The sequence below is a fragment of the Oryctolagus cuniculus genome, chromosome 10 (genome assembly GCF_051225735.1).
Source record: "Oryctolagus cuniculus isolate XC-2025 breed Fujian yellow rabbit chromosome 10, ASM5122573v1, whole genome shotgun sequence".
Lineage (NCBI taxonomy): Eukaryota > Metazoa > Chordata > Mammalia > Lagomorpha > Leporidae > Oryctolagus > Oryctolagus cuniculus.
The window spans coordinates 92,772,340-92,794,849 of record NC_142876.1 but is presented as its reverse complement, the minus strand read 5'-3'; the positions used below and the strand labels follow the sequence as shown (position 1 = coordinate 92,794,849).

At 54.4% G+C, this 22,510-nt stretch overlaps 1 protein-coding gene across 9 annotated transcripts in view; it reads right to left on the bottom strand.

Moving 5' to 3' along the window:
• Positions 1 to 22,510, bottom strand: part of FAM107A (family with sequence similarity 107 member A) — a 54,995-nt gene that overhangs the window by 2,001 nt on the left and 30,484 nt on the right. The window contains exons 1-5 of one of the 9 annotated variants that reach the window (XM_070050665.2): positions 11,636 to 11,708; positions 4,620 to 4,882; positions 3,826 to 4,071; positions 3,250 to 3,424; positions 333 to 489 (exon numbers count right to left, since the gene is read on the bottom strand). In XM_070050665.2, the coding sequence (XP_069906766.1) occupies positions 333 to 489; positions 3,250 to 3,419 (327 nt within the window). In that variant the 5' untranslated portion in view covers positions 3,420 to 3,424; positions 3,826 to 4,071; positions 4,620 to 4,882; positions 11,636 to 11,708. Of the gene's footprint in view, positions 1 to 332; positions 490 to 3,209; positions 3,425 to 3,825; positions 4,072 to 4,619; positions 4,883 to 8,799; positions 8,925 to 11,635; positions 11,709 to 20,171; positions 20,327 to 22,321; positions 22,386 to 22,510 lie in introns of those variants that run through there. The other 8 variants (XM_089306019.1, XM_070050667.2, XM_070050666.2 and 5 more) reach the window with 8 other exon arrangements.

Genomic DNA, 22,510 nt, shown 5'->3' with positions numbered 1-22,510 from the left:
ACCTGGGCCTCAGTACCCCCCACCCCAAGGTGGCAGTGCCACCTGGCTCACAGGGCAATGTGAGAGTGACATCGGAACTGGCTTGTGGCACACTGGGGCAAGGACGAAGCTCAGGTCCAGAGAGGTGAAGCCACTCCTCCAAGTCGCACAGAGCCGTGAGTGGCAGAGCGAGGGCTCAGGCTGCTGGCGGACTCCGGGTCCAGTGCTCCTCCTGACTGGTGCTCCTCCTCCCTGGTCTCCTGCTGACCAGCTGCGGCCACATGAAGAGGCCCTCTCTGGGCCCGGAGGCGGCCCTGGAAGAGGCTGGGGCCGGCGCTGGGTTCTCCACCCACCTGGTTCAGCCTCTGCTGCCGTCTCAGCAGCTCCTGCTCGAAGGGACACTGCAGCCGCTTGGCCTCCTGTTCCTCCTTCTTCTTCTTGATGAGCTGGTTCCGCCGCCGGTGCTCCAGCACGCGCTGCAGCTCGGGCTTGCTGTCCACGCCCAGGCCCCTGCGGGGGTGGGGTGGGGGCCGTCAGGAGACCCCTGCCCTCCCACCTCCCCCAGGCTCAGGGCTTCACCTTGGAGTGACGCCATGCCATCCTCCTAGCAGCCCCCGGAGTGGAAGCTTTACTGTCCCATTTTACAGAGAAGGGAACAGGGGCTGGTCAGCTGAGGACACTCCTCCGAGCCACAGCCACAAGGGGCCTGGGTGAGGATCTGAACCCGGGCCTGTCTGACTGCAGAGACCAGGTTTTATGTGATAGGCACAGAGAGTGAGTTGCCCTCTGCCGATTCACTCCCCACTTGTCTGCCATGCCAGGACTGGGTCTCGGCTGGCTGCAACTTGGACCCTGCCTCTTAGGTGGGTGGCAGGGACTCAAGTGCTTAAGCCATCAGTGGCCATCTCCCAGGGTTTTCGTTAGCAGGAAGCTGGAGTCAAGAGCCAGAGTTGTGGGCATCCCACCCTCTGAGCCGAACGCACGCCCCTGCTTAGGTTCTCTGGATGAGTTTCTAAAGGTGGCGTTCTTGCATCAGGTTCTTAGGGAAGATCTTGGATTCCTATTTCTGTCTGTCCCTTAGAAGCCTGTCCGCTCTGTCAACAGCGCACAAGAGCTTCTGCTTCTCCCTTCTGCCACCAGCCAATCTCTTTTACCTTTGCAAATCTGGTAGCTAAGAAATAATATCTGGGGTCCTGCATCGTGGCACAATGGGGTAGGATGCCACTTGGAACAATGGTACCTCATATAGGCTGCTGGAGCGAGTCTTGGCTGCTCCACTTCTGGTGCAGCTTCCTGCTAATGTGCCTGAGAGAGCAGTGGAAGATGATCCAAGTTCTTGGATCCCTGCCACCCACCCTCCCCACTGGGAGATCCGGATGAAGTTCTAGTCTCCTGGCTTCAGCCTGGCCCAGACCTGTTGCAGACATTTGAGGAATAAACCAGCGGATGGAAGATCTTTTCTCCCTCTCTCTGCTATTCAAATAAGTAAATGTCTGGTTTTCATTTGTGTCTTTACATAGAACAGGCTTTGATAAGTTGAGTAACTCCTTGCATTTCCTTTTGTGTGAATTAATTGTTCCTGCTTTCTGCTCATCTATGTTTTTTTATTTTTTTTAAATTATTATTTGAGAGGTAGAGTTGGAGGGGGAGAGACAGAGGTATTCCATCCACTGAATCACTCCCCAAATGGCTGCAACAGCTGGAGTTGAGTCTATCTTAATCCAGGAGTCAGGGGGCTCTTCCAGGTCTCCAATGCGGCTGCAGGGGCCCAAGCCTTTGGATCATCTTGTACTGCTTTCCCAGGCCATAAGCAGAGAGCTGGACCAGCAATGGAGCAGCCGGGACACGAACCGGCACCCGTATGTGATGCTGGCGCTGTAGGTGGAGGCTTAGCCTACTATGTCACAGCGCTGTGCCCCTTGCTCACTTATCTTTTCCTCGTGGATTTTTAAGAGATCAGAATTTATTAATTTTTTCTGCATATAAATTTTTTCCAATAAAATCTATTGCAAATATTGTAAAATATTGCACATATTTCCCCTGGTTCATCTTTAAGCTTCTGCTTTTCATTGTGGTGACATTTTTGATATTAAATGCGATGCCTCTGAAAGCCAATCAGAGAAAATGCTATTGTAATAACACCGAGTGAATAGAAAACCCCAAACTACCCAGGCACAAAAGGATGTTGGTCACTCCTGAAAACTGGAAGGGAAATCGCAACCGGCTCCAATACCAGAACCGGCCAGCAGAGGGAGCGACAAAGGCGGCGATGCCGCCTTCCTCCCGGTTCTGCTGCGCCCTGTCCACCCTCGCCTATCGGTTGTGGAGTTCCAGCCCAGCCACAGCCTGTTTGTCCCTGGAGCCCCTCTCTCATCATACTGGGTTTTTGTGCTTCCTGCTTGCCGCCTCCAGTGTGGCGGGTCCGTTCCCCTACCTCAGCCAACGCTGACCAGATGGTGTGCCTCCACTGCTTATGCCTTCGTCACTCTGCAGCTCTACTCCTGGCTACCCCTCTCAGTCTCTGCCCCAGCCACACCCAGCTGCTTGTGTGGCTTCATTTGCACATGCTTCCCGCTCTGCCATGCAACGCCCACGTCCTAGCCTGGCTCACCCCTGTCCCCACTTGAGCCTTAGCCGAGGCATCCACTCTTGCAGGCAGTCACCTTGGACCCCTCCCAGGTTCCTCCACTGGGCTTCCAGACCCACTTTGCGTGCAGTGATGAAGTCACTATTGAGGTTGCAGGCACCCCGTATGGGAGTGGCTGGGTTTTGAGTCCTGGCTCCCCTCCTGCTAATGTGCAGCCTGGAAGCTAGCTGGTGATAGCTTAAGTACTGGAGTCCATCACCCACGTGGGAGACCTGGATTGAATTCCTGGTTCCTGGTTTTGGCCTGGCTCAGCCCTGGATGTTGAGGGCATTTGGAGAGTGAATCAGTAGACAGACGATCCCCCTCTTTCTGCCTCTGGAATAAAATTTATGAAACACCATCCCTGCCTGCTTGTGCCTGCATCTGCTCTGCAAGTGTGGGAACTGGGTTCATTTCTGGTTGTGCTCCTGGTGGACGCCCCTGGGGTGCTGGCGTGAAGTGGATGGCTGGGTGTACAGGGCTTTGGGGACCCTCTGCAGACTGGATCTTGGCAGTGTCCGTGCTGACCACGGAGGGCACCCCCAGCCCTCCTCGGCCTCCAGGAGCCCAGGATGAGACCAGGGCTGCCTTCCCCGAGGGGCACCTGTTCCAGCTGGGCCAGGGCAGCCCAACTCCACCCGCACCTCCTGTGGTTCATGAGCAGCTCTCGGTGCAGCTCCTGGTGGCTCCGCGAGGCCTTCACTGGGTTCAACAGCTTCTTGGGCTTGATGAGCTCCGGGTTCCACTCTCTGTAATCTGGCCGGGCCATCAGGCCCCCGATGTCCGCCCGCTCCCGCTGGATCTCGGAGTACATGGAGGCTGTGGAGATGGGCACAGGGGTTAGAGCTGAGCCCCCAATCCCGCCTGTGCCCAGCAGGCACCGTTGAAGGGTGGGGGTTTCATGTCAGGGGGTCCTCGCTATCCTGATCTTGGCAGTGATTGGACCGATGCATGGGCTTGTAAGGATCGGTGATAGTGTTTGTGAGATACCTGGGGAAGGGAAGCAAGTGAGCCTGGGTTACAGCAAATGGGTTGGGACCTGCATATGTTTTCTGGCTTGATTGCAAAAAAAACAAAAAAAGTGTCTTCGACTAGAAAGGGAATTAGGTGTGAGTTTGTGTGTTTCAATGAACTTGAAAAACAGAAAAAGGAAAGATAGATAAAAAGTGATAGGTACTTGTTAAAGATGATTGGATACATGCAGGGGTGAAAATACTAACCCTAATTTCTCCATCTGTAGTTCCAAATGCTGTGGTGGGAATGTCTAGCTTTTCACTTTGTGTGGACCAAAGAGGAGGCTGTGCGAGGCAGGGGCTGTGCCACTCGTTACAAAGGGATGGCTGGCATCTTTGATGCAACCGGCTGGCTACTTGATGGCCTCACTTCTACCATGGCAGTTTGAAAGTGGTGAGTGTAGTTGAAATTCAGACCTAAGGGTTCCCTCTTCTACAAGCTGGTTCCTTAACCTTGGAATGTCCAAAAGCAAGAGAGAAGGTGGGAAGGAGAGGAAATGTTTTTGTAGAAATTAAAAAAAAAGTTGCCAACTCCCTCCCCAAGTGTCTGCAATATCTGGGGGGTGGGCGTTGTACAAAGCTGGGATCCAGGGACTCAGTCCAGCCCCCCACCGCCACCCCGGCCCGCCGCTGGTGGCAGGAATCCAGCTACTTGAGCATCACCGCCACCTCCCAGGGTCTGCTTTAGCAGGAAGCTGGAGTCAGGAGCCAAGGCTGGGGCTTGAACCCAGGCGCTCTGACGTGGGACGTGGGTATCCCGACCATTCAGTCAAACACCCACCCCAAGACTTCCTTCAAAGAGAAGTTTCAAGGGGCTGGACACTGCCTGAGCATGACCTGCTTCTAGCATTTGCAGAGAAAATTGAGACTTCAGCTCTGCCCCCTTCAGGAGCCCAGCTTTTCTGAGGTTGAGTGCCTGCTGTATGCCAGGCACTGACAGAGTCTGGTTGGACTTGAAAGCCTGTAGTCTTCACACAGCCTCCGAGGGAGCGGGTCCCCACCTTACTGGGTGCTGGGCTGTGGTGCCCTCCCCAGGCGCTCGCTACCTCCCAGCACGGGGAACAGGATGAAAGCTGCTCCCCGACTGGATGGGGCCCACTGGGCGAACAGGTGTTCTCCAGGTGAACTAGATGAGTGGAAACTTGGAAGCGGTTGCTGAGGACAGTGGATGCGGAGGCAGGGTCTGGCGGGGTGTAGGCTGAATGAGGCCAAGATGAGTGTCGGCGAGCGGAGGCATCCGCAGCGAGGCTGTTTCCCATGCCACCTGCCAGGGGAGCCCACAGAGAGACCGCATATGTACACTGGAAAAGGTGCTAATCGTTGTACAATATTTTGGATACAGCCAGACTGTGTCACAGCATAGAAACATAGCTGCTAGTATTTTTCTTGAACTCATATTCTCAGAACCGTTTGTTCAGTGAGAATTCTAATTAACGTCCTGTCTTCTCACCTTTTCCATAAGGCTATCTGCTTTCAGTTTCTAGCTGTCCTAATTCTTTGGTCCTTAAAAATTGGCCATGATAGTGTTTGGTAGTTAATTTAAAATGGGCACTTGACAAAATAGACAGCTGGCTATATTCATGCGTCCTCCTTGTAAAAAAATAGTTAATCATTTAATTCGAGAGGCAGAGAGACAAATAGAGCTCCCATCTCTGGTTCATTGCTCAAATGCCTGCTTGAAGCCCTGAGCCAGGAACTCCATTCAGGTGTCCCATGTGGGTGGCAGGTGCGCCACCATTGAGCACCTGCTGCCCTCTAGGGCGTGCACTAGCAGGAAGCTGGAATGAGAAGCAGAGCAGGGACTTGAACCAAGGCACTGTGATAGGGAATGTGGGCATTTCACGTGGCATCTTAACCACTGCCCCAAACACAGCCCGTTTTTTTTTTTTCTTAAAAATGGACATTTTCTTGTCCTGGGGGAGCAAGCTACCTGGGAGCTAATGCATCAGACAACCCTGAATGACACTGGAATGGACCCCACCCCCCACTTGCTGCCTATTCCTGTTACCAAGTTCCACCAGCCCTTTAACTGAGGAATTCTTTGCTTCTGTGTCCTCAGTTCTCATTCTGTGCAGGTCATTGTCACCCCACACTGAGCTGCTCAGGCTGCCTGGCAATAAGGCCGGAAACAGAAATGATTTGTGCACATTTAGGAAAGGAGATGGCAGAATGAATGTTTTTAGCAGACTAACTATGTAGTCTGGATTCCCAAATGGGTTAGCAGAAATGCATTGGAACAAATGAGGGAATTCATTGTTAATGTGGCCAGATCCACAGTAGTTACAGAGGCTGGTGCCTGCCCTTGGTTTGAGTCCTGGCTGCTCAACTTCTGATCCAGTCCCCTGCTAATGCTCCTGGGAAAGCAGCAGAAGATGACCCGGCCCCTGCACCCATGTGGAAGACATAAATGAAGCTCATGTCTCCTGGATTTGCCTTGGCTCAGCCCTGACTGTTGTGGCCATCTGGGGAGTGAACCAGCAGCTGGAAGATTTCTCTCTCTCACTCTCTCTCTCCTTTTCTCTGTTACTCTGTCTTCCAAATAAATGAATAAATCTTTAGGAAAAAATTTAAAAGGCCAATTCAAAAGGGTCCCATGGAGGGTGTCTTTCTCTATCTCTCCTTCTCTGTGTGTCACATAAATACATCTTTAAAAAATTGAAGTCCATGAAACCAAGAGCTCCTGCCTGCCCGCAGTGACCACAATGAAGGCACAACTCAGGAAAAGCCGTGCATTCCCCAAATGTTCAAGTTCATTTGCAGGTACTGTGGTAGACCCGGGCCACATGGCGGTGACCCTGGCAGGCGAGGTCTGTGCTATTACAGCTCCTACACCTTACCAGGCTTTTCTGACCTTAGCCAACAGGCTGCTAAACCCAAGCACAAAGCAGTAAAAATGCACGATGAGAAATGGCGAGGGATATCACGAGTGGGACAGGCGGCTCTGATAGCGCTGAGGACCTACCTCCGGCTGGATCTGGGGGGAAGGGCCTTGCCATGATCTGACCATGGGGAGGGGAAGGGGGCGCCACCAGGGCCTAAGGAATAGCCAGCGTGACTCATGCACCTTGAACAAGCAGCGTCTGTTCGGGGCACACAGAAGCACAGTGTGCTGCCCAGGCGTGAGCCAGCCGCTACGAGGGTGTCGGCAGCGCGGGTGGCCGGTGGGTTCCAGGCGGGGCACAGAGTGCGTCCCTTTCAATGCAGGAAAGGTCACTCCTGCTGCTATGTAGGGTAAACGGTCAGCAAGTTTGGGGAATTTTTATGACTTTGGTTTCCTTCCCTTCCATCGGGCAGTCTCTTTCTCTCTCTGCCATTAAATTCCAGAAAAAAGACCCACTGGCCCTGGCTGACCTTCCTTCTGTGGGTCACCAGGCACAGCCACAGGGTTGCACACCCCAGGGTCAGGCCCCACCCTGGCCAGAGGACCCGGCCTGCCAGGCTCAGTAGAGGGGCCTGGTGTCATTTGGGCTTTCTGTTGCCATTGCCTTCAAATTCCTCACACATTGCAAACAAGGGACCCCACACTTTGATTTTGCTGTGGGTCCCTGCGTATTACGTAGCCAGTCCTGCACCACAGGGCCAGGCAGTGGCCAGCCCCAGGCAACGGTGTGGCTGCAGCAGGGATCCTGAAGGATCTGGGTTGATCTTCAGCACAGAAGCGTAGCTGGGAAAATTGCTGGACTCCAGCAAGCAACATGGGAGGTTGTGCACATGCCTGCGTTGGGGCAGTGCTGCTGGGAGCCCCTGGGGCATAGAGGACTGTGGAGCCAGCCTTCCTGTCCTTTAGCTACATTAATTCACTTTTATTTATTTGAGAGGCAGAGAGTGAGAGTGAGGGAGCTTTCAACTGCTAGTTGATTCTCCAAATGCCCACAAACGGTTGGGTCTGGGTCAGGCTGCAGCCAGGAGCCCTGAGCTCCATCCAGGTCTCCCTGTAGATGGCAGGGACCCAGATAGTTGAGCCGTCGCCTGCTGCCTCCAAGAGTGCCCACGGGCAGGGAAGCGCGAATCAGGAGCCAGATCCAGGACTTGACCGCAGGCCCTCTGATACGGCGTTTGGGTGTCTTCACCACTGGGACAAATGCTCACCACCCTTTAATTTCATTAAACGACGCCTCCATGTGGGAAAGAGGGTCACACGGGTCCTGTCACCACAAAGGCTGCTCAGCAAAGCCCAGGCGCTGGGCCAGGAGAGTTGAGGCTGTCTGGGGACCTTCCCAGGACTGCTGGGGGTCCTGAGGGAACAGGCCCCCGGAGGGGAGGGAGTTAAGTGGCCAGCTAGTCCTTCAGAGCTATACGCAGCGCCGCGGGAGGAAGTGGACGTGGAACCATTCCGACCTGGGCTTGCGTTTGGCTCTGTCCCTTCTCAGCCTAGCAAGTTAGCAGCTACCTTCTGGAGCTGGAGTCTGACAACTTGAGCCTTTGGACCCAATTCCACTGCCTTGCTGCCTTGGATCACAGCCACTCCCACTCGTCACTCTCAGTCTGTGGCTGCCTTCCCGCTCGGAGAGCAGGCTTGAGTAGGAGGCACAGCTGCTTTCGGTCTGCTGTTTGCTCTTCTGTAAAGCTGGCCTTTGAGTGGAGCCCCTTCTTCCTGAGGTGTTTGTCTAACAAATGAGGGGAGACTTGCAGGGCGTTTGGCAAATGCCTAGTACAGAGCTAGCAGGGCTGCCCCAGACAGCCAGGAACGTTGTGCACTGTGCAACTGTAAGCCTTCAATTCCTGTGGATTAAGCTGTGAATGGGATCCCTAATGTTGGTTTTAACAGTTGCTGTTAAGGAAGTCCCTTTCCTAGTCCTGGACTAAGCTTTCTTATCCTCCTCAAAAGCTACATTGGTTAAATCAGTGGATTTTTTTTTTTTTTTTTTTTTTTGGACAGGTAGATTTAGAGAGACAGAGAGAAAGGTCTTCCTTTTTCCATTGGTTCACCCCCCAAATGGCCGGCGTGCTGCACCGATCCGAAGCCAGGAGCCAGGTGCCTCCTTCTGGTCTCCCATGCGGGTGCAGGGCCCAAGCACTTGGGCCATCTTCCACTGCACTCCAGGGCCACAGCAGAGAGCTGGACTAGAAGAGGAGCAACTGGGACAGAATCCGGCGCCCCAACTGGGACTAGAACCCAGTGCTGCAGGCAGAGGATTAGCCTAGTGAGCTGCGGTGCTGGCCAAGTCAGTGGATCTTAACCTTGATTTCCATTTTGTCATTGCTGTGGAAGCATCCTGACATCAGGGATTTTGATTTAGTTGTCTTGGGGGCAGCTTGGCCTCAGGAGGTAAAGTTCTCCAGGCAATTCCATTTCTCAGCCAACTCTGCAAACCATGGAGTGAAAAAACACTCAGCTTCTTGGCCTTGGCCTAACTGGTTTCAGCTCACTGGGGTTGACTTGGCTATTGTGGGTAGGTGTGCCCAAGGTCATAGTTGGTAGCAGGTGTATGTCCTTGGGCAGGTCTTTGACCTCTGGGATCCTCTTGGCTGTGAAGACTGGACCAGCTAACGTTCTGGGAGGAGGGTAGAGGCAGTTTGTGTCTGACAGCTAAAGTGAGTGTCTCGTGTGACTACAGGATGGGCTCGTAATTCTCATTAATGTGCAGAGGAAGGGCAGATCTCACCTCCTATGGGGTGGGGGTGGGGGGTCAGATGAGAGATTGGGAGCCCCTCACTTGGTTCCTCTCTGGTTCTGTTAGTGACCTAAGAGGTACCAGAGCTCCTCCCTGGAGGCCCCACAGGACACAGGCCCATGCCAGGCAGGGCTGAGCTCCCCAGGCTGTGGGAATGTGTGGCTGTTAGTGGGCAACTTCGAAACTACACACTGGTGCTGCCTGGCTGCAGGAGGCCACCAAGGACAGATGGGAGAGGAAGTCCCAGGTCCTAGTTTATCCTGAGAATGGCCATGTCAACCCCAGCTGACCAAGGCCTTAATGCCCCTGCATTGGCTTCTTCCTTGCCCTGGTGCTTCTGGATCTGCCTTTGATGGAGTCAATGACAACAGATGACAGGTGAGCCAGTAAGGCAAAGTGCTGAAAGCACTTTAGACAAGATGCTGGGTTTGTATCACGGTGGTGCCCCTTCCCAGCTCAGTGACCTTGGGCAAATAGCTTGACCTCTCTGAGCGTCGTACAGTGGGGATAGGGACTCATGGGACCATGTGGAGGGTGAATGATAGGATGTGCATGGTGCACTCGGTCCAGGGCCTGGCACGGCGGTGCTCACTGAAGGCAAACCCTGTCTTCCTGGCCGGAAGGGACATTTGATCTGGATGTCAGAATCGCCCTGGGAGGCAGCCTGTGGTATCCCATCTGGTAGATGAGAAAACCAAGACTGAGCGAGGCCAAGCTCCTTGCCCCAAGATGCACAGACAGGAAATGACAGCCAGACTCCAAATTCAGTGCCCTTGGCCTTCCAGGTACAAAATGTCTTTCAGCTGGCCCAGCAGGCTCACATTCATTTTCTCTCTGGATGCTCAAGAAACCCCAGTAATGGGGCAGTGTGAGCCCATTTTAGAGATGAAAAAATTGAGGCCCAGTAACTGGAAGACTAAAATACAAACTGTCATTGGCAAGCCGCAGCCTGGCCTCAGCAGCTTTGGACTTAGACCAGAATCCACCAGTCTGGCTGCCAGCTGGAACTGTGGGGTCCCTTTCTCACTCCCTGTTGCTGTTCAAGCTGCAGGAAGCACCCTCTCGATTCACATTTATTTAATGGGTGGGCACAGAGGAAGAGAGGCTTTTGAATAACGACTGGCAAAGGAAAAAGCAGCATTGAGTAGAAGTGACAAGCGTGGCCGCTGGATTCCCCCACGCTTCTTGCCGACTTCCTCCCGCTGGGGAAAGTGCCTGTTTGTATCTCACGGGCCAGCCACCCAAGAGCTGTGTGTTTGGGGAGGGGGCCACTGCAGATCTCCCCTCAGCCCCCATCAGAGCTGCGTGCCCATCCGATGCAATGGCTCCAGACAAACTTCCCGAACCTCTGTCCCTAACAGCTTCCTTTGTGAGGAACACGTTCAGGCGGCTGTGCTTTTGGGGTTGTGAATGCTTTCCGCAGGGCAGAGTCTGGGGCTAGCCACAGGGGTCCCTCAGCGAGGCTGCTGAAGTGTGTCCCGCGGTTGATCAGGGAAGAAGCATCGGCAGGCCAGATGTTCCTGCTGGCCCACCCCTGCCACCATGCTAGTCACTCCATCTGCAGACAACTGCAGGAGGGAGATTCCAGCAGGTGCACGCCACTAGCAGAGCTAGGAGAGCCACTCAGATTTAAGCAGTGCACAGACAGCTAGTACTGGGGCTGCCCTATAGCCAAAATCCACTTGGGGTTCCTAGCAGTTCCAGAAAGTGACACACCCTATCCTAGAGCCCCTGACTTCTGGCCCAATCCCAGACTTGCTGCATGTACCACAGGGAGCCAGAATCAAAGTTTATCTGAAAGACAGGCAGGTAACATGTAACCTGCGCTCGCTGTGGGTCATGCACCTGGCAGCCTGCGGGGGGTAAGGGGGGGGGCACGGTCATTGCCCTCTTTCTACAGAAGAAGCAGGAAGGCTCAGAGGGTCCATCTGGTCCCCCCAGATCACACAGCCGTGGGAGGAAGGGGTAGCTTCTGAGTTGAGCTCTATCTGAATGCAGAACCCGTGTTCTCCCAGTTGTGCCACCTGCTGCACTCTGGCCTTTTGTCTACCAGTTAGGAAGAGAACTCCCCGTTCTGTGGGACAACGGATTTAGGAGAGGCCATATCACGCATTAATTCCCATTCATGGGAAGACTTAAGAGAAAAAGATGAGCCACAATTCAGGGCTGATTTGTGGGGCTCATTTTGTCTCTCCTCCATTTCTCGAGCCCAGGGAGCCAGGAGGCATCCCTTGGGCGATGTCACAGATGCAGAGACCTAGCTCCGGCCCCTAAACTCAAAGAGCTCAGGGCCTGCCCGAGAGCCCGCTGCGGTGTCCAGCGGCTGCCCTCCTGCCCTTCCACCTCCTCCCAGGGCAGCACCCAGCTCAGCAGCAGGTGAAACAGAATAGAGAGATTCTTACTTGTTGGGCCGGGTCCTCCGTGAGGGAAGTCGGGAGCCGTGTTGCTGCGCTCCTCGCTCCACCGGGAAGTCCCAGGCGAGTGAGGAGGGCCGCCTCCAGGGGGCGGTGCTTAAACCCCTGGGGAACGGGAGGCCACTGAAATGTGCCAACAAGTGAGGCAGCTTTGCATTCCTGTTTATTCTGGTATCAATAAAAAGGAACTGTTGCTATAGTAACGGGTATTTCACTTGGTACACGGCCACTTCTGCGACGCAGAACACCGTGTCCAGGCCACCCGCTTATGAGGCACAAATAAATACTGATTTTGTCAGATGGCTGAGGACGCAAGCATGCCAAGCTTTGTCCCGAGCAAGGCGGTTTCACAGGAATTTCCCTTGTTTCAAATGGGAGGGTCAGGCGAGAATTCCGGCACTCCCCGAAGGGAGGGGAAGCCACGCTTCCTGCTGCAGCCATGGAATCTTGGGGAGCAAATGGCTCTTGGGGTACAAAGGGTGGGTAGTACAGGGAAGAGGAAGACTGCTCAGCCCTGAGCCATTCTGGGTCACCCTTGAATTGGTTGAAAACTGCATGCACGGTGTCTACCCAATAATCTGAACTTCTTCCGAACTTCACGGAGGCGTCAACAGAACACGGCCCAGGGAGAGTGTGGGAGACTGGGAGATGACCATGGCCGGCCCCAGACAGGTTCATGTGTCAGCCCTGACTCTGGCCCCACCACTGAGCCCTGGTTTCTGCGAATGTGGAAGACAGAGTTTGGGGAGAACATAGGTGAGGTGATGTAAGTGAAAATACACATGTTAGCAAACACAACCTCTCGTGCAGGGAGAAGTGGCTCCACGTGACCTCAGGGCACAGCCCCGGCATGCAGCCCATTCTAGAAATACTGGCTCAGTGAATGAACATGTGAGGGTCAAACCCAAGAATGTAGATCCTTAAGGCCAAAATGGCTGCTTGCATTCTCCTGATGTCAGAATCAGCTCTCACGTGAAGATGCGGAGACTTTTCCTGGCTTGTAGCAGGAGGCTTAGTGCCTCAGTTAGGAAGCTGGCCTCTTCCAGGGACACCAGCCCCAACCTTCATTTCTCATAGAGTCTCGGTTAGTGGGAAGGTGGTGATGAGGCCCAGGAGCACGCATCACACATGACAGCAGCCGTTCTAAGCTGCAGCGTGTGGCCTCTTGGACCTATCTCATTCATTCACGTAATATGCATTCTTGAGTACCCACTCTGTTCCCAGCACTGCCCCAAGTGCTGAGGCCATGGTGTGAAAGCGACAGCCAAGGTGCTTGTCCTGGGGGAAACTGCATGTCCAGGGAGGTCTCTGACAGTAAACAAGGAGGCATCAGCCTGTGACGAGCCCGTGATGCCAGCAAGACAGGGCCAGGTCAAAGAGGGTGGTGGGAGCTTGGGAAGGGCGGCCCTGGAGAAGGTGATGTTTGAGGGAGGCCAAATCACATGGAGTCGGCCGTAAGGAGCGGTCATGTTGGGGGACGTCCCGGAGAGAGGCCCTGAGCTTGGGCACAAAGGCCAGCCAGGCTGCAGTGTTGGGAGGGATGGAGGGGCAGCGGCAGCCGGTGAAGTTCTAGGGAACCCTGGCCGAGGCCATCATGGGAGAGCTCCTTAGACTCGGGGTGGGGGGTCGCACCTTCTCGGCCATGAGACAATGTTCTGGAAATAAAGGGTGGTCCGTTTTATTTCTTCTTCCTGAATTCCGCTTCTCTGGAGATACTTCCAAGGCCTCTGCTGGCTTCCCGCCTTGCTGTGCCTTAACCTCGCTTAAACTCTTGGGGTAGGAGAGGATGCCAGATTCTTGTGCAACCCCTCTCCACTGCCCCTGGTTCCCTCCCACGTGCCGTCCTGCTCTGACATGAGTAATCTGGGCATTTCCCTGGCTGGGCTGAACCAAACTCAGTACCTCCTGACAGCTGGGGGAGTAAGAGGGGTCCTGGGGGAGGGGGCTTGCAGCAGCCTTTACTGCGGCCTGCAGGTGTTTGGTGCAATGGCAAGGTGCCGCTGGGGACGCCTGCATTCCATATTGGATGCCTGGGTTTGGAGTCCTGGCTCCACCCCATCCGGCTTCTGGTTGATGTGCACCCTGAGAGGCAGCAGGTGAGGGCTCGAGTAGTTGGGTCCCTGCCACCCACATGGGACACTTGGATTGAGCACCAGGAGTCCGGCTTCAGCCTGGTCCAACCCTGGTAGCTGCAGCATCTGGGGAGTGAACCAGTGAATGGAAGACCTCTGTCTGTCTGCCTTTCAAATAAAAACAAACAGAACACATATTCCCCTAATCTGTTCACTGCAAGCGAGGAGTCTGTGTGAAGCCCTGTGGCAGCAGCGGCCTCCAACCCTGCCACATGTCGGCTTCATTGTGATGAGTGCTATGAGGCCAGTAAGACAGGGTGAGTGGAAGGGGGTGATCAGGAGCTTGGGAAGACTGAGGCAAGCCCAGGGCAGCCAAGAGTTGAGGAGAGCTGGAAATTTTCCCTAGGCAGTTGGGGCTCACTGCAGTTCTTCCACTAAAGCTCTTCTCTGCCAAATCCGACTTGTGACAAACCCATCAGACTCTCCCCAGACTGCCGGCCCGAGGGCAGAGGCCTCACCTCGGCCCTCTTAGTACCCTTGTCCCAGGAATCAGGTGCTTAGTAACTAGTGTGGACCTACACGGTAACAGTCAACAGCTGCCATGTCCCAAGCCACATCCTATCAGTAAGGGATCGTGCTACTCCCTGTGATGGGAGGCGGGCAGGGAACATGTCTGCTTAGTGAGCCAAGAAAGACACCTCCTACACAGTAAGTGAAAAAAAAAAACTGCAAAATCATATGTAGTATAACCTGTATAACCCCTCCTTTGATTTTAAGATAAACAAGTCAGTGTAAGTGGTTCCTGATACACAGTGTTTGATTTAGGATTTCTGACTTTCCAGGGGTATGCAAGCGGCACACATACAGTGGAAACCCTACTTGTAATTTCCAAGTTGGCTGCTCCTGGGTTGGCGCTTTGTGTTCCCATCCTCTCCCCTGATGTTCCCAGTCATCCCTGTGGTCACAAGGGGAATGGCTGAACTCTACAGCGGCCTGTGTTGCTAAGCTTGGATGTGCAGTAGGTTGCGTGGATTGAAAGCATTCATGCCTTAAGATAGTTTCGATGTGTGACGGGTTCGTTGGGATGGAATCCCACTGTAAGTCAGGCAGTGTCTGTATACACAGAGAACCAATCAGGGGGCAATGTACTGTTTCATTAGTAGAGCTCAGTTCTAGAGCCACCTAGCTCAAATGCATTTCAGCAGATGGGAGATCTCTCCAAGTCTCTTTCTCTGTTGCTTTGCCTTTCAAATAAATAAAAGTAAATAAGCTTTTTTAGTTTTTAAAGATAGGAGTGTTCAGGATGGAATTACTGGGGCACACTCTTGGACTGCTGTTTCAGAACTTGGGGGAGGGGCCTGGGAATCTGGATTTTAAGTATATGGATCCCTGGAGATTCGTTTACATTAAGAAGTTTAAGAGCCACTGTTCTGCAGGATAACATTACAGGCACTTCTGTCATTACCCCTCTGGAATGTCTGTGGCTTAGAAAAACCACCCACACATATATGGCTATTGTTACTAGAAGAAATGCTACAGAGATTAACAATATGAGAAAGAGCAACCTCCTATAGCTAGCCATGTGTGGTTCACTTTTGTCCAGCTTTATTTTACAGTAGTTATTTGAAAGGGACACACACACACACACACACACACACACGTGAGAAAAAGAGAGATGCAGAGAGCGAGTCAGGGAGTTCTCATCTGCTGGTTCACTCTCCAAATGGTCACAACAGCCAGGGTTGGGCCAGGCTGAAGCTGGGACTTGGAAACTCAACCCAGATCTCCCTGTGAGTGGCAGGAACTCAACTGCTTGGGCCATCACCACTGCCTCCCAGGGTGGATTGGAAGCCAAAGAGCCGGGACTTGAACCCGGCACTCCGATCAGGGATGTGAGGGTCCCATGTGGTGTTTTAACCACTTCATGAAATGCCTGCCTTGCACCCCATTTGACTGTGGGGAAACAGAGGCCTCTGAACAAGTGAGACTCCCAGGAGTTTGCTCCAGGTATCAGCTGAATTCTGGCACCACTTGCTGTGCTGCCTCCTTCTCTGAGTGCCTTCCCGTTTTCCCAAAAGGAAGGATTCTGGAATACAGGAGCCTGGGAATCAGAATTCTTGCCCACGGGTCTGATGCTGTGGCATGGCAGGTGGAGCTGCTGCCTGCAGTGCTGGCGTCCCAAAGGAGTACCAGTTTGAGTTCCAACTGTTCCACTTTCTATCCAGCTCTCTGATATAGCTTTAGAAGGCAGTGGAAGGTGGCCCAAATCCTTGGGCCCCTGTGCTAGCCTGGGGGGCCCAGAGGAAGCTCTTGGCTTAGAATCGGCCCGGCTCCAGCCATTATGGTCATTTAGGGAGTGAACCCGTGGATGGAGGACATCGCTCTCACTCTTGCTCTCTCTGCCTCTGCCTCTCTGTAACTGCCTTTCAGATAAAAAAAAAAAATTCTTGCCTAGCCCCATGGCAGGCAGAGAGGTTGAAGGGGACCCTAGAGGCTGAGCACACCCCTCCCTTACATCTCCCCTACTTCGCTTCCCCCACCACCCTGTACTTTTTAGGTCTGATATTTTGGAAACAAGAGGGGCCAAAGGGCAGGGGAATAGTGAAGACCCTGAGGAGGCAGTCAGGCATTGGAGATGGAGGCGGAGACATTTCCTGCATCTATGGTGGGCTGTGCTGTAGCTTGCAGGAAAAAAAAAAAAAAGAACAAACCCGAACAGCTTTCTTTTTATTGTTGCCGCCTTTTCTCCAAGGCCATAGGCGCCTGGGACGGATCATATGGGCCCCCCTCACACAGCAGACCAGAAGTTTCCATGGCAACCCAAAACTTCTCTGGGGCTTTGTTATTCAGTTCCAGTCTCCAAGGTCTCATTGAGGTTTCCGAGAAACCAGAAACCGCCGGCCTAACAGCCCTGGGATGAAACGGTGGCTCCCGCCCCTTTGCCCTCCTGAAAGGTCTTGGAGTGGGGAGGGACAAGAAGCTGTATTGGCAGAGAAACAGGTCTCTTGCTGCGTGGGGAGGTTATGAAAGGGACAAGAGTTACCTTTACCACAAGTGGGAGCGGGGGAGAATTGACTCAGCGGAGGGCTATCAAGCATGAAGGCAGCAGAGTGCCAGGGGGTGGCCAAGGACTGCAAGTTCCAGAAAGCTGGTCGTGAGCTCCCCGCGCAGCTGCAGTTAGGCCCGGCTCACTGGGCCTCTCAGTGGCAGGCAGACCCTGGGGTGCTCTCCACCCAGCGCGTTTCAGTTCCCTTGTAGCCAGCAAAAGGCCCATGGAGGTGTGAATGTGAGTGTGAGTGTGTGTGTGCGTGTGTGTGTGCGTGTAAGGTCACTGATGAGAACCTGGGCACACTGTCACATCATAGCCTGTCAAGCCAAGCAAGCTTCCAGCACTCCTGGTAGTGAGGTTTCCAGATGCAGCAAATGAAACTGTGGCATGTCCACTTTTCAATCTCAGTGAAGCAATGAATCCTCACGGAGCATTAAGTACTCATGCAGTGTTTGGGACACACAGAGAACTGTGGTTCGTTGTTCCTCTGAGATTCAAATGTAACTGGATACCCTGTGTTTCACCTGGCAACCCGAGCTGGCAGAGGCCGGGATGGAGGCCGTGCCTGGTCCTTGGGCTGCAGGGAGAAGCAGTAGCCAAGCTTGCATGAGAGATGCTGCAGAGAGATGCTGTCCTCCCTGCAGGAACCTGGCCTGAGCTCCAGGTGGGGAGGCAGGTAGTGGACCGCGCAGCTCTCCAGCTGTGGCCAAGCAAGAGTTACTCCACAGAGCTGACGCTTCCAGCCCAGTGGTTAAGAGCTCAGGCTCTGAGGCCAGTCCTTGCTGGGCAAGGAGGTGACCCTTGATCCTGTGTCCTCCTCTCTCAAATGGGGCAGGCATTGTTTTTGAGGATCAAAGGTATAGAAAGCCCTTTGCAGGGTGGGTACTACAGAGTCAGGGCCCCACAAAGGACAGCTAGGATCTTGATAAGTCATTAAGGGCTTTGGAGATTTTCATTCAAGTGAAAACAGTGGGATTGAAGAACAGAGTCAGTACCAGCTTGGCATACCACACACATACACACACTGAGTACCTAGAAGGAGTCTCCCCCAGTGGTATAGCAGCGGCCTGTGGTTAGTAGGATTATGAATTAGGCTTCCCCCTCTGCATCCTATTCCCCCAAATAGCCATGGTAGGCATGTATTACTTAAACCTTAAGACATTATTTTGAATTAGTTTGGGGTGAACACTTTTCCAAAAATGTCCTATTACTTGGTGCCTCCGACTGCCAGCTTGGATTGGGTTCTGCCACCTCCTGCTCGGGGCTTCTGAAGGGAGGCAGTGCTTGCCCCTTCTCCAAATGAGGGCTTTGGCTTCCCACTCCCGCTCTCACTTCTTGCTGCCCCCCATGGGAGACAGCCAGCGTCGTGGTCCCAGAGGCCTCAGCACTACTCCTGCCTGGCCCTGTGGCCTTAGACAAGTCCTAGTGCCTTCCGCGCCCCGACTGCCTTATGTTGCCAGTGTGCGTCAGCATCACCTCCACCAGGAGAGGTGCCTGCTTTATTCATCAATACATCCCTATGCCTTGCACAGGGCCCAGTGCATAACACCGGTCTGTCAGTAGTAGTTGAGTGAACCGGTGACGACAGGGATACGGCATTTGGCAGGTGACTGACGGTCATCTGCCACTATCATTGCTGTTTTCAGAAGTGTGCAGACGCTGGCATAGAGGAGCCCTTTGTGGGGTAGAAAAGGTCCCCTAGCGGAGGCAGGCGCCTGCTCTGAGTCACTGTGCCCTGGTCTGTTGGAAGGAGGTGGTAATTGTCAGTGTATGGCAGAATTGTGAGGCTGAACAAGCCGGTGCAGCGCCTCACGTGGGTAGCGCCCCCTCGGCGCAGCACTCCATCCCTCGGGCAGCCCCTGCCCCTGCCGGGCCTGCAGCAGTGCGAGGTGCTGCTGCGGGACTAGCATGTGGGCCCCTGAAACGGCTGTGATGCCTCTGCCACTCTGCATGGGTTGGGAAGCTACCAAGTGAAGCCCGCAGCTCCTGGTTAGAGGGAACCCACGGTGTTCAGGTCAGGGACCGCCCCTCTGCAACTCAACCAGCTTCCCGAAAAGATAACCTCTGGCTGAGGACCCTTAGAGTGCTTTGTGGGGAAATGGCCCCCGCGGCCCTTTGAAATGGGATTCCTGGGGTTGTAGAGCTCCACCCTGCTGCCTGCCCACCCCCCCTCCCCCAGCCTCCCCCAGGGCGGCGCCACCAGTCCTGCAGTCTTGGCCAGTTCTTGCTTTGAGACTTAGAGATCTGTTGTTCCAATGTTCCGATCCAGGAACTGGGGGCGGGATCTCCCGGTGGGGGGAGCTGGGCGCGCTCGGGAGTCGGGGTGGCATCTGAATAAGAAAGCGATCAGTGTCCGAGGGGAGCGAGTGGGAACCAGACCCCGGACCAGACCCGGAGCTACAATGGCACCGGAGCAGCGGCGTGCGCTCGCAGTGCGCTCTCTGCTCCAGGGTATGGTGGCGTGGATGGGTCCCTTGCCAGTTTCTGATTAGTGCCCCCTGACTAGCGGGGACCCGAATCTCACCTTCCTAAAAGGACCCTCTCCAAGCTCAGAATCCAGAGGGAAATGTCCCAAACACGACGGGGGAGGGGGGTCCCGCGTTTTTGCTCTTTTGTTCCGCACATCTCTGTGTTTTCCTATTTTCACTCTGACCCTGTACGATGTTTCTTCCATTTCTCTTCATTGAAAAGCCTCTTACTGCCCCGAATAGAAAAGCCATAGGTGCAGACTGTAAGCCAGCAAACAGAAAGACTGAAAAAACACCTGCCAGACAACTGCCAGCCGAAATTAAAGCCAGCAGTGTGTGCTCCCCCAGCCTGCGACACGCGCACCTGAAGGAAGGCGGTCCCTCGCCCGCCTGGCACTTGCTCGCTGCCGCCCCCTGGCCCAGCCGCTGCCGTCTAGGGCTCCTCGCCCCGTGCCCATTTTCCACTCTCCTGCCCCAAAACTTCCCCTGGCTGCGCATGCCCTCGCGCACCTGAGCGTCTCTGTCTAGGGGACCCGCCAGGAGGTGGACCTCGCAGGACTTCCGAAGGCCAGAAGAGAGAGCGAGAGCGAGAAAATGAATACAAGTGCGCGAGTGTGAGTGAATGAGTGTGAGTGCGTGTGTGCTCCAACACGGGAACAAAGCCATATATCCAAGTGTGGGTGCCCCAAAGGACGAATGTGGGACGCAAAGAGGGGCGAGAAGAAAAAGAGGGAAAAAAAGGAAAGAAGATGGGGAGAAAAAAAGTGGCTGAAAAGAATTTCGGAAGGGAAGGAGAGAAAGGAAAGGAAAGGAGGAAAACTCAGCCCTGAAAGATCCAGGCGTCCGCCGCCTGCGGGCCGACCCGGGACTGCGCGCTTTGCCTCCACCGTGCCCTCCTCGTGTTCTCCCCACGGTAGGGGTGGCGCCCCACTTACCCGACCTGAGCAGCACGGCCCGGTAGAGCCCGGTGGCCTCGTTAGGCCCCCGTGTCCACTCACCCAGCCTCTGAGCCATGCCTTGCTCGCCGCGGAGCGCACCGTGGGAGCCCGGTCCCCGACAAGCGCCTCCGCCACAGTGACGCGACCCAGCCGCCCAAAGCCCGCCACGGATCTGGTTACCTCGGCGGCTGCCTGAGGGGCGGGCGCAGAGCCGATGCCGGGGAAGGAAGGGGGGCAGGAGCAAGGCCCTGAGTCTGCACCTGGGGGGCAGGCAAGGAGCCAGGAACGTCTGGAGTGAAGACGCCTAGCCCCAGGGTACCAGGGCCAAGGGGAGAACGCGGAGTCCTGACGCCCACAGTCTGTCTCCCGCCTACACTTTTCCATCCTTTGAAAGCTGCAGGTCGGCATGGCCACACCTGGGGTCAGATCCCAGCGCCACCAATGCATAGTCCGGTGACCCCATGCTTTTGGTTACCGCAGGACCTCAGTTTCCCCATCTGTAAAATGGGGGTGGCCACAGTATTTCTCTCACAGGAGTGTGAGGTTAAGTGGCTCAGTACATGCGTGTGTGAAGTACTTAGAACAGTGACAAGTGGAGCACAAATACCACAGACTCATCCTTAGAGTAGGAATGGCCCACCTAGACCATCTTAGTTGGCCTAGCAGTTAAGACACCCAGAGCCAGGCACCTGGGTCTCACTTCCGACTCTAGCTTCTTGGCACCCTAGGAAGCAGACGGGATGGTTCATTCAAATAATTGGCCCCTGCCATCCACCTGCAAGACCTGAATGGAGTTCCTGGCTCCAGCCTCTGCCTGACCCCAGCTGTTGCAGACATCTGGGGGAGTGAGCCAGTGGATGGAAAATGTCTCCTTCTCCAAAAAAAAGGCTTCCCAGGGCAGAAGATGGCTGAGGGTCCAGGCCTGTGGGCCCACAAGACTGACTTTGACCGTCAGAGTTGGGAGGACCAATTGGAAGAGTCTAACAGTGGGTGGGGCAAAGTCAGCCCAGGTGGGTTGGGAGATGAGAGATTGACAGTTCTGGTTATGTTCTCTGTGTCTGATGCTGTGTGCTAGGTTTCTTCTGAAAAATCCTGATGTTTATCGAGTGCTTCAAATCTTGTTTAATCTTCATAACCCTGTGAAGTGGGGTCTACTGTCATTCAGTTTTACAAGAGAGTAAACCGAGGCTCAGAGAGGTTAAGCATCTGCACTGAAGTCACACAGCGTAGAGCTGGGGTATGAATTCAGGTGGTCTGGCTCTAGACACTGACCACTGCACTCTACTGCCTCTCTGGTTTCTCACTTACTGGCCATATTGACTCTGAAGGGTAGCGACCATCTCCAGTTTAAAGATGAGGTCACTGAGACTCAGGGAAGTGAGGTGGCTCCCCCATGGCTGCAGAGCTGACACCCACCCAGAGTGCACCCACAGAACTTGAGCCAACGCAAGAGACCCCTGAGCTGTCCAGTACCCCGGACAGCTATTTAAGCCTTTGCCTGGGTGGGCCAGAGAATCGGCTTGGCCGTGTGGTACCACCTTCCTCTGCTTCTGCCTCCTGCCCAGCCTTGGTGCTTCCTAGGCCACCTGCTGGCCAAGCTCTCTCTGGTTGGCCTCTGGCCACTGCCCAGGCCCAGCTTTTGTTCTCACTCAGAGGTCTCTGTGTCCTGAGGATCCATCTTCTACAACTCCAACAGTTAGGGTGCCAGGTGACACTTACTCTTTGAGGGCTTTGCTGGTTGGCCAGACTGACTGTGTCTCCCATCAACACCCAGCCGTCAGGAGCACCGGGCGTGATGCCAAGTGTCGGGCGCTCACTCTCTCAGATCTTTCTTCAGAGGATGACATCCTAACCAATGCATAGTTCATCTTATTTAATCCTCCCGGTAGATCTGTGATCAAGGTGTGGCTGTGCCCCTTTCAGGGGTGAAGAAAATGAGGCTCAAGTGGCTTGCTCAAGCTCATGTAACTGGAATTTGAACCCAGAGGGTAGCAAATCTGGGTTCCAGGAGGGGCAGGGGCAAGCCAGCCAGCTGCAGAGCCCCGTGAGAGGAAGGTTGTGGCGCAGGGCACTGTGCCTCTGTGGAACTGGCAGAAAGGATTAACTCGGGTTGCACCGATGCGGAAGTCTAGGTAGGCCTGACTTACCAGAGCCGAGTCGTCTCTGCTTCTCATTTTCGCTCTGGAGTCTGGCCTGGGGAGAGTATTCTCTCTGCCGACAGAAAGAAAGCAGGTGGCGGTGAGGACTGAGGGCTGTGCTGGGGGGTTGGGCTGATAGAATAGTCAGAATACCCCTGAGCCCATTGGCTGTGCAGGGGACTGGCGAGGGTCAAGTCC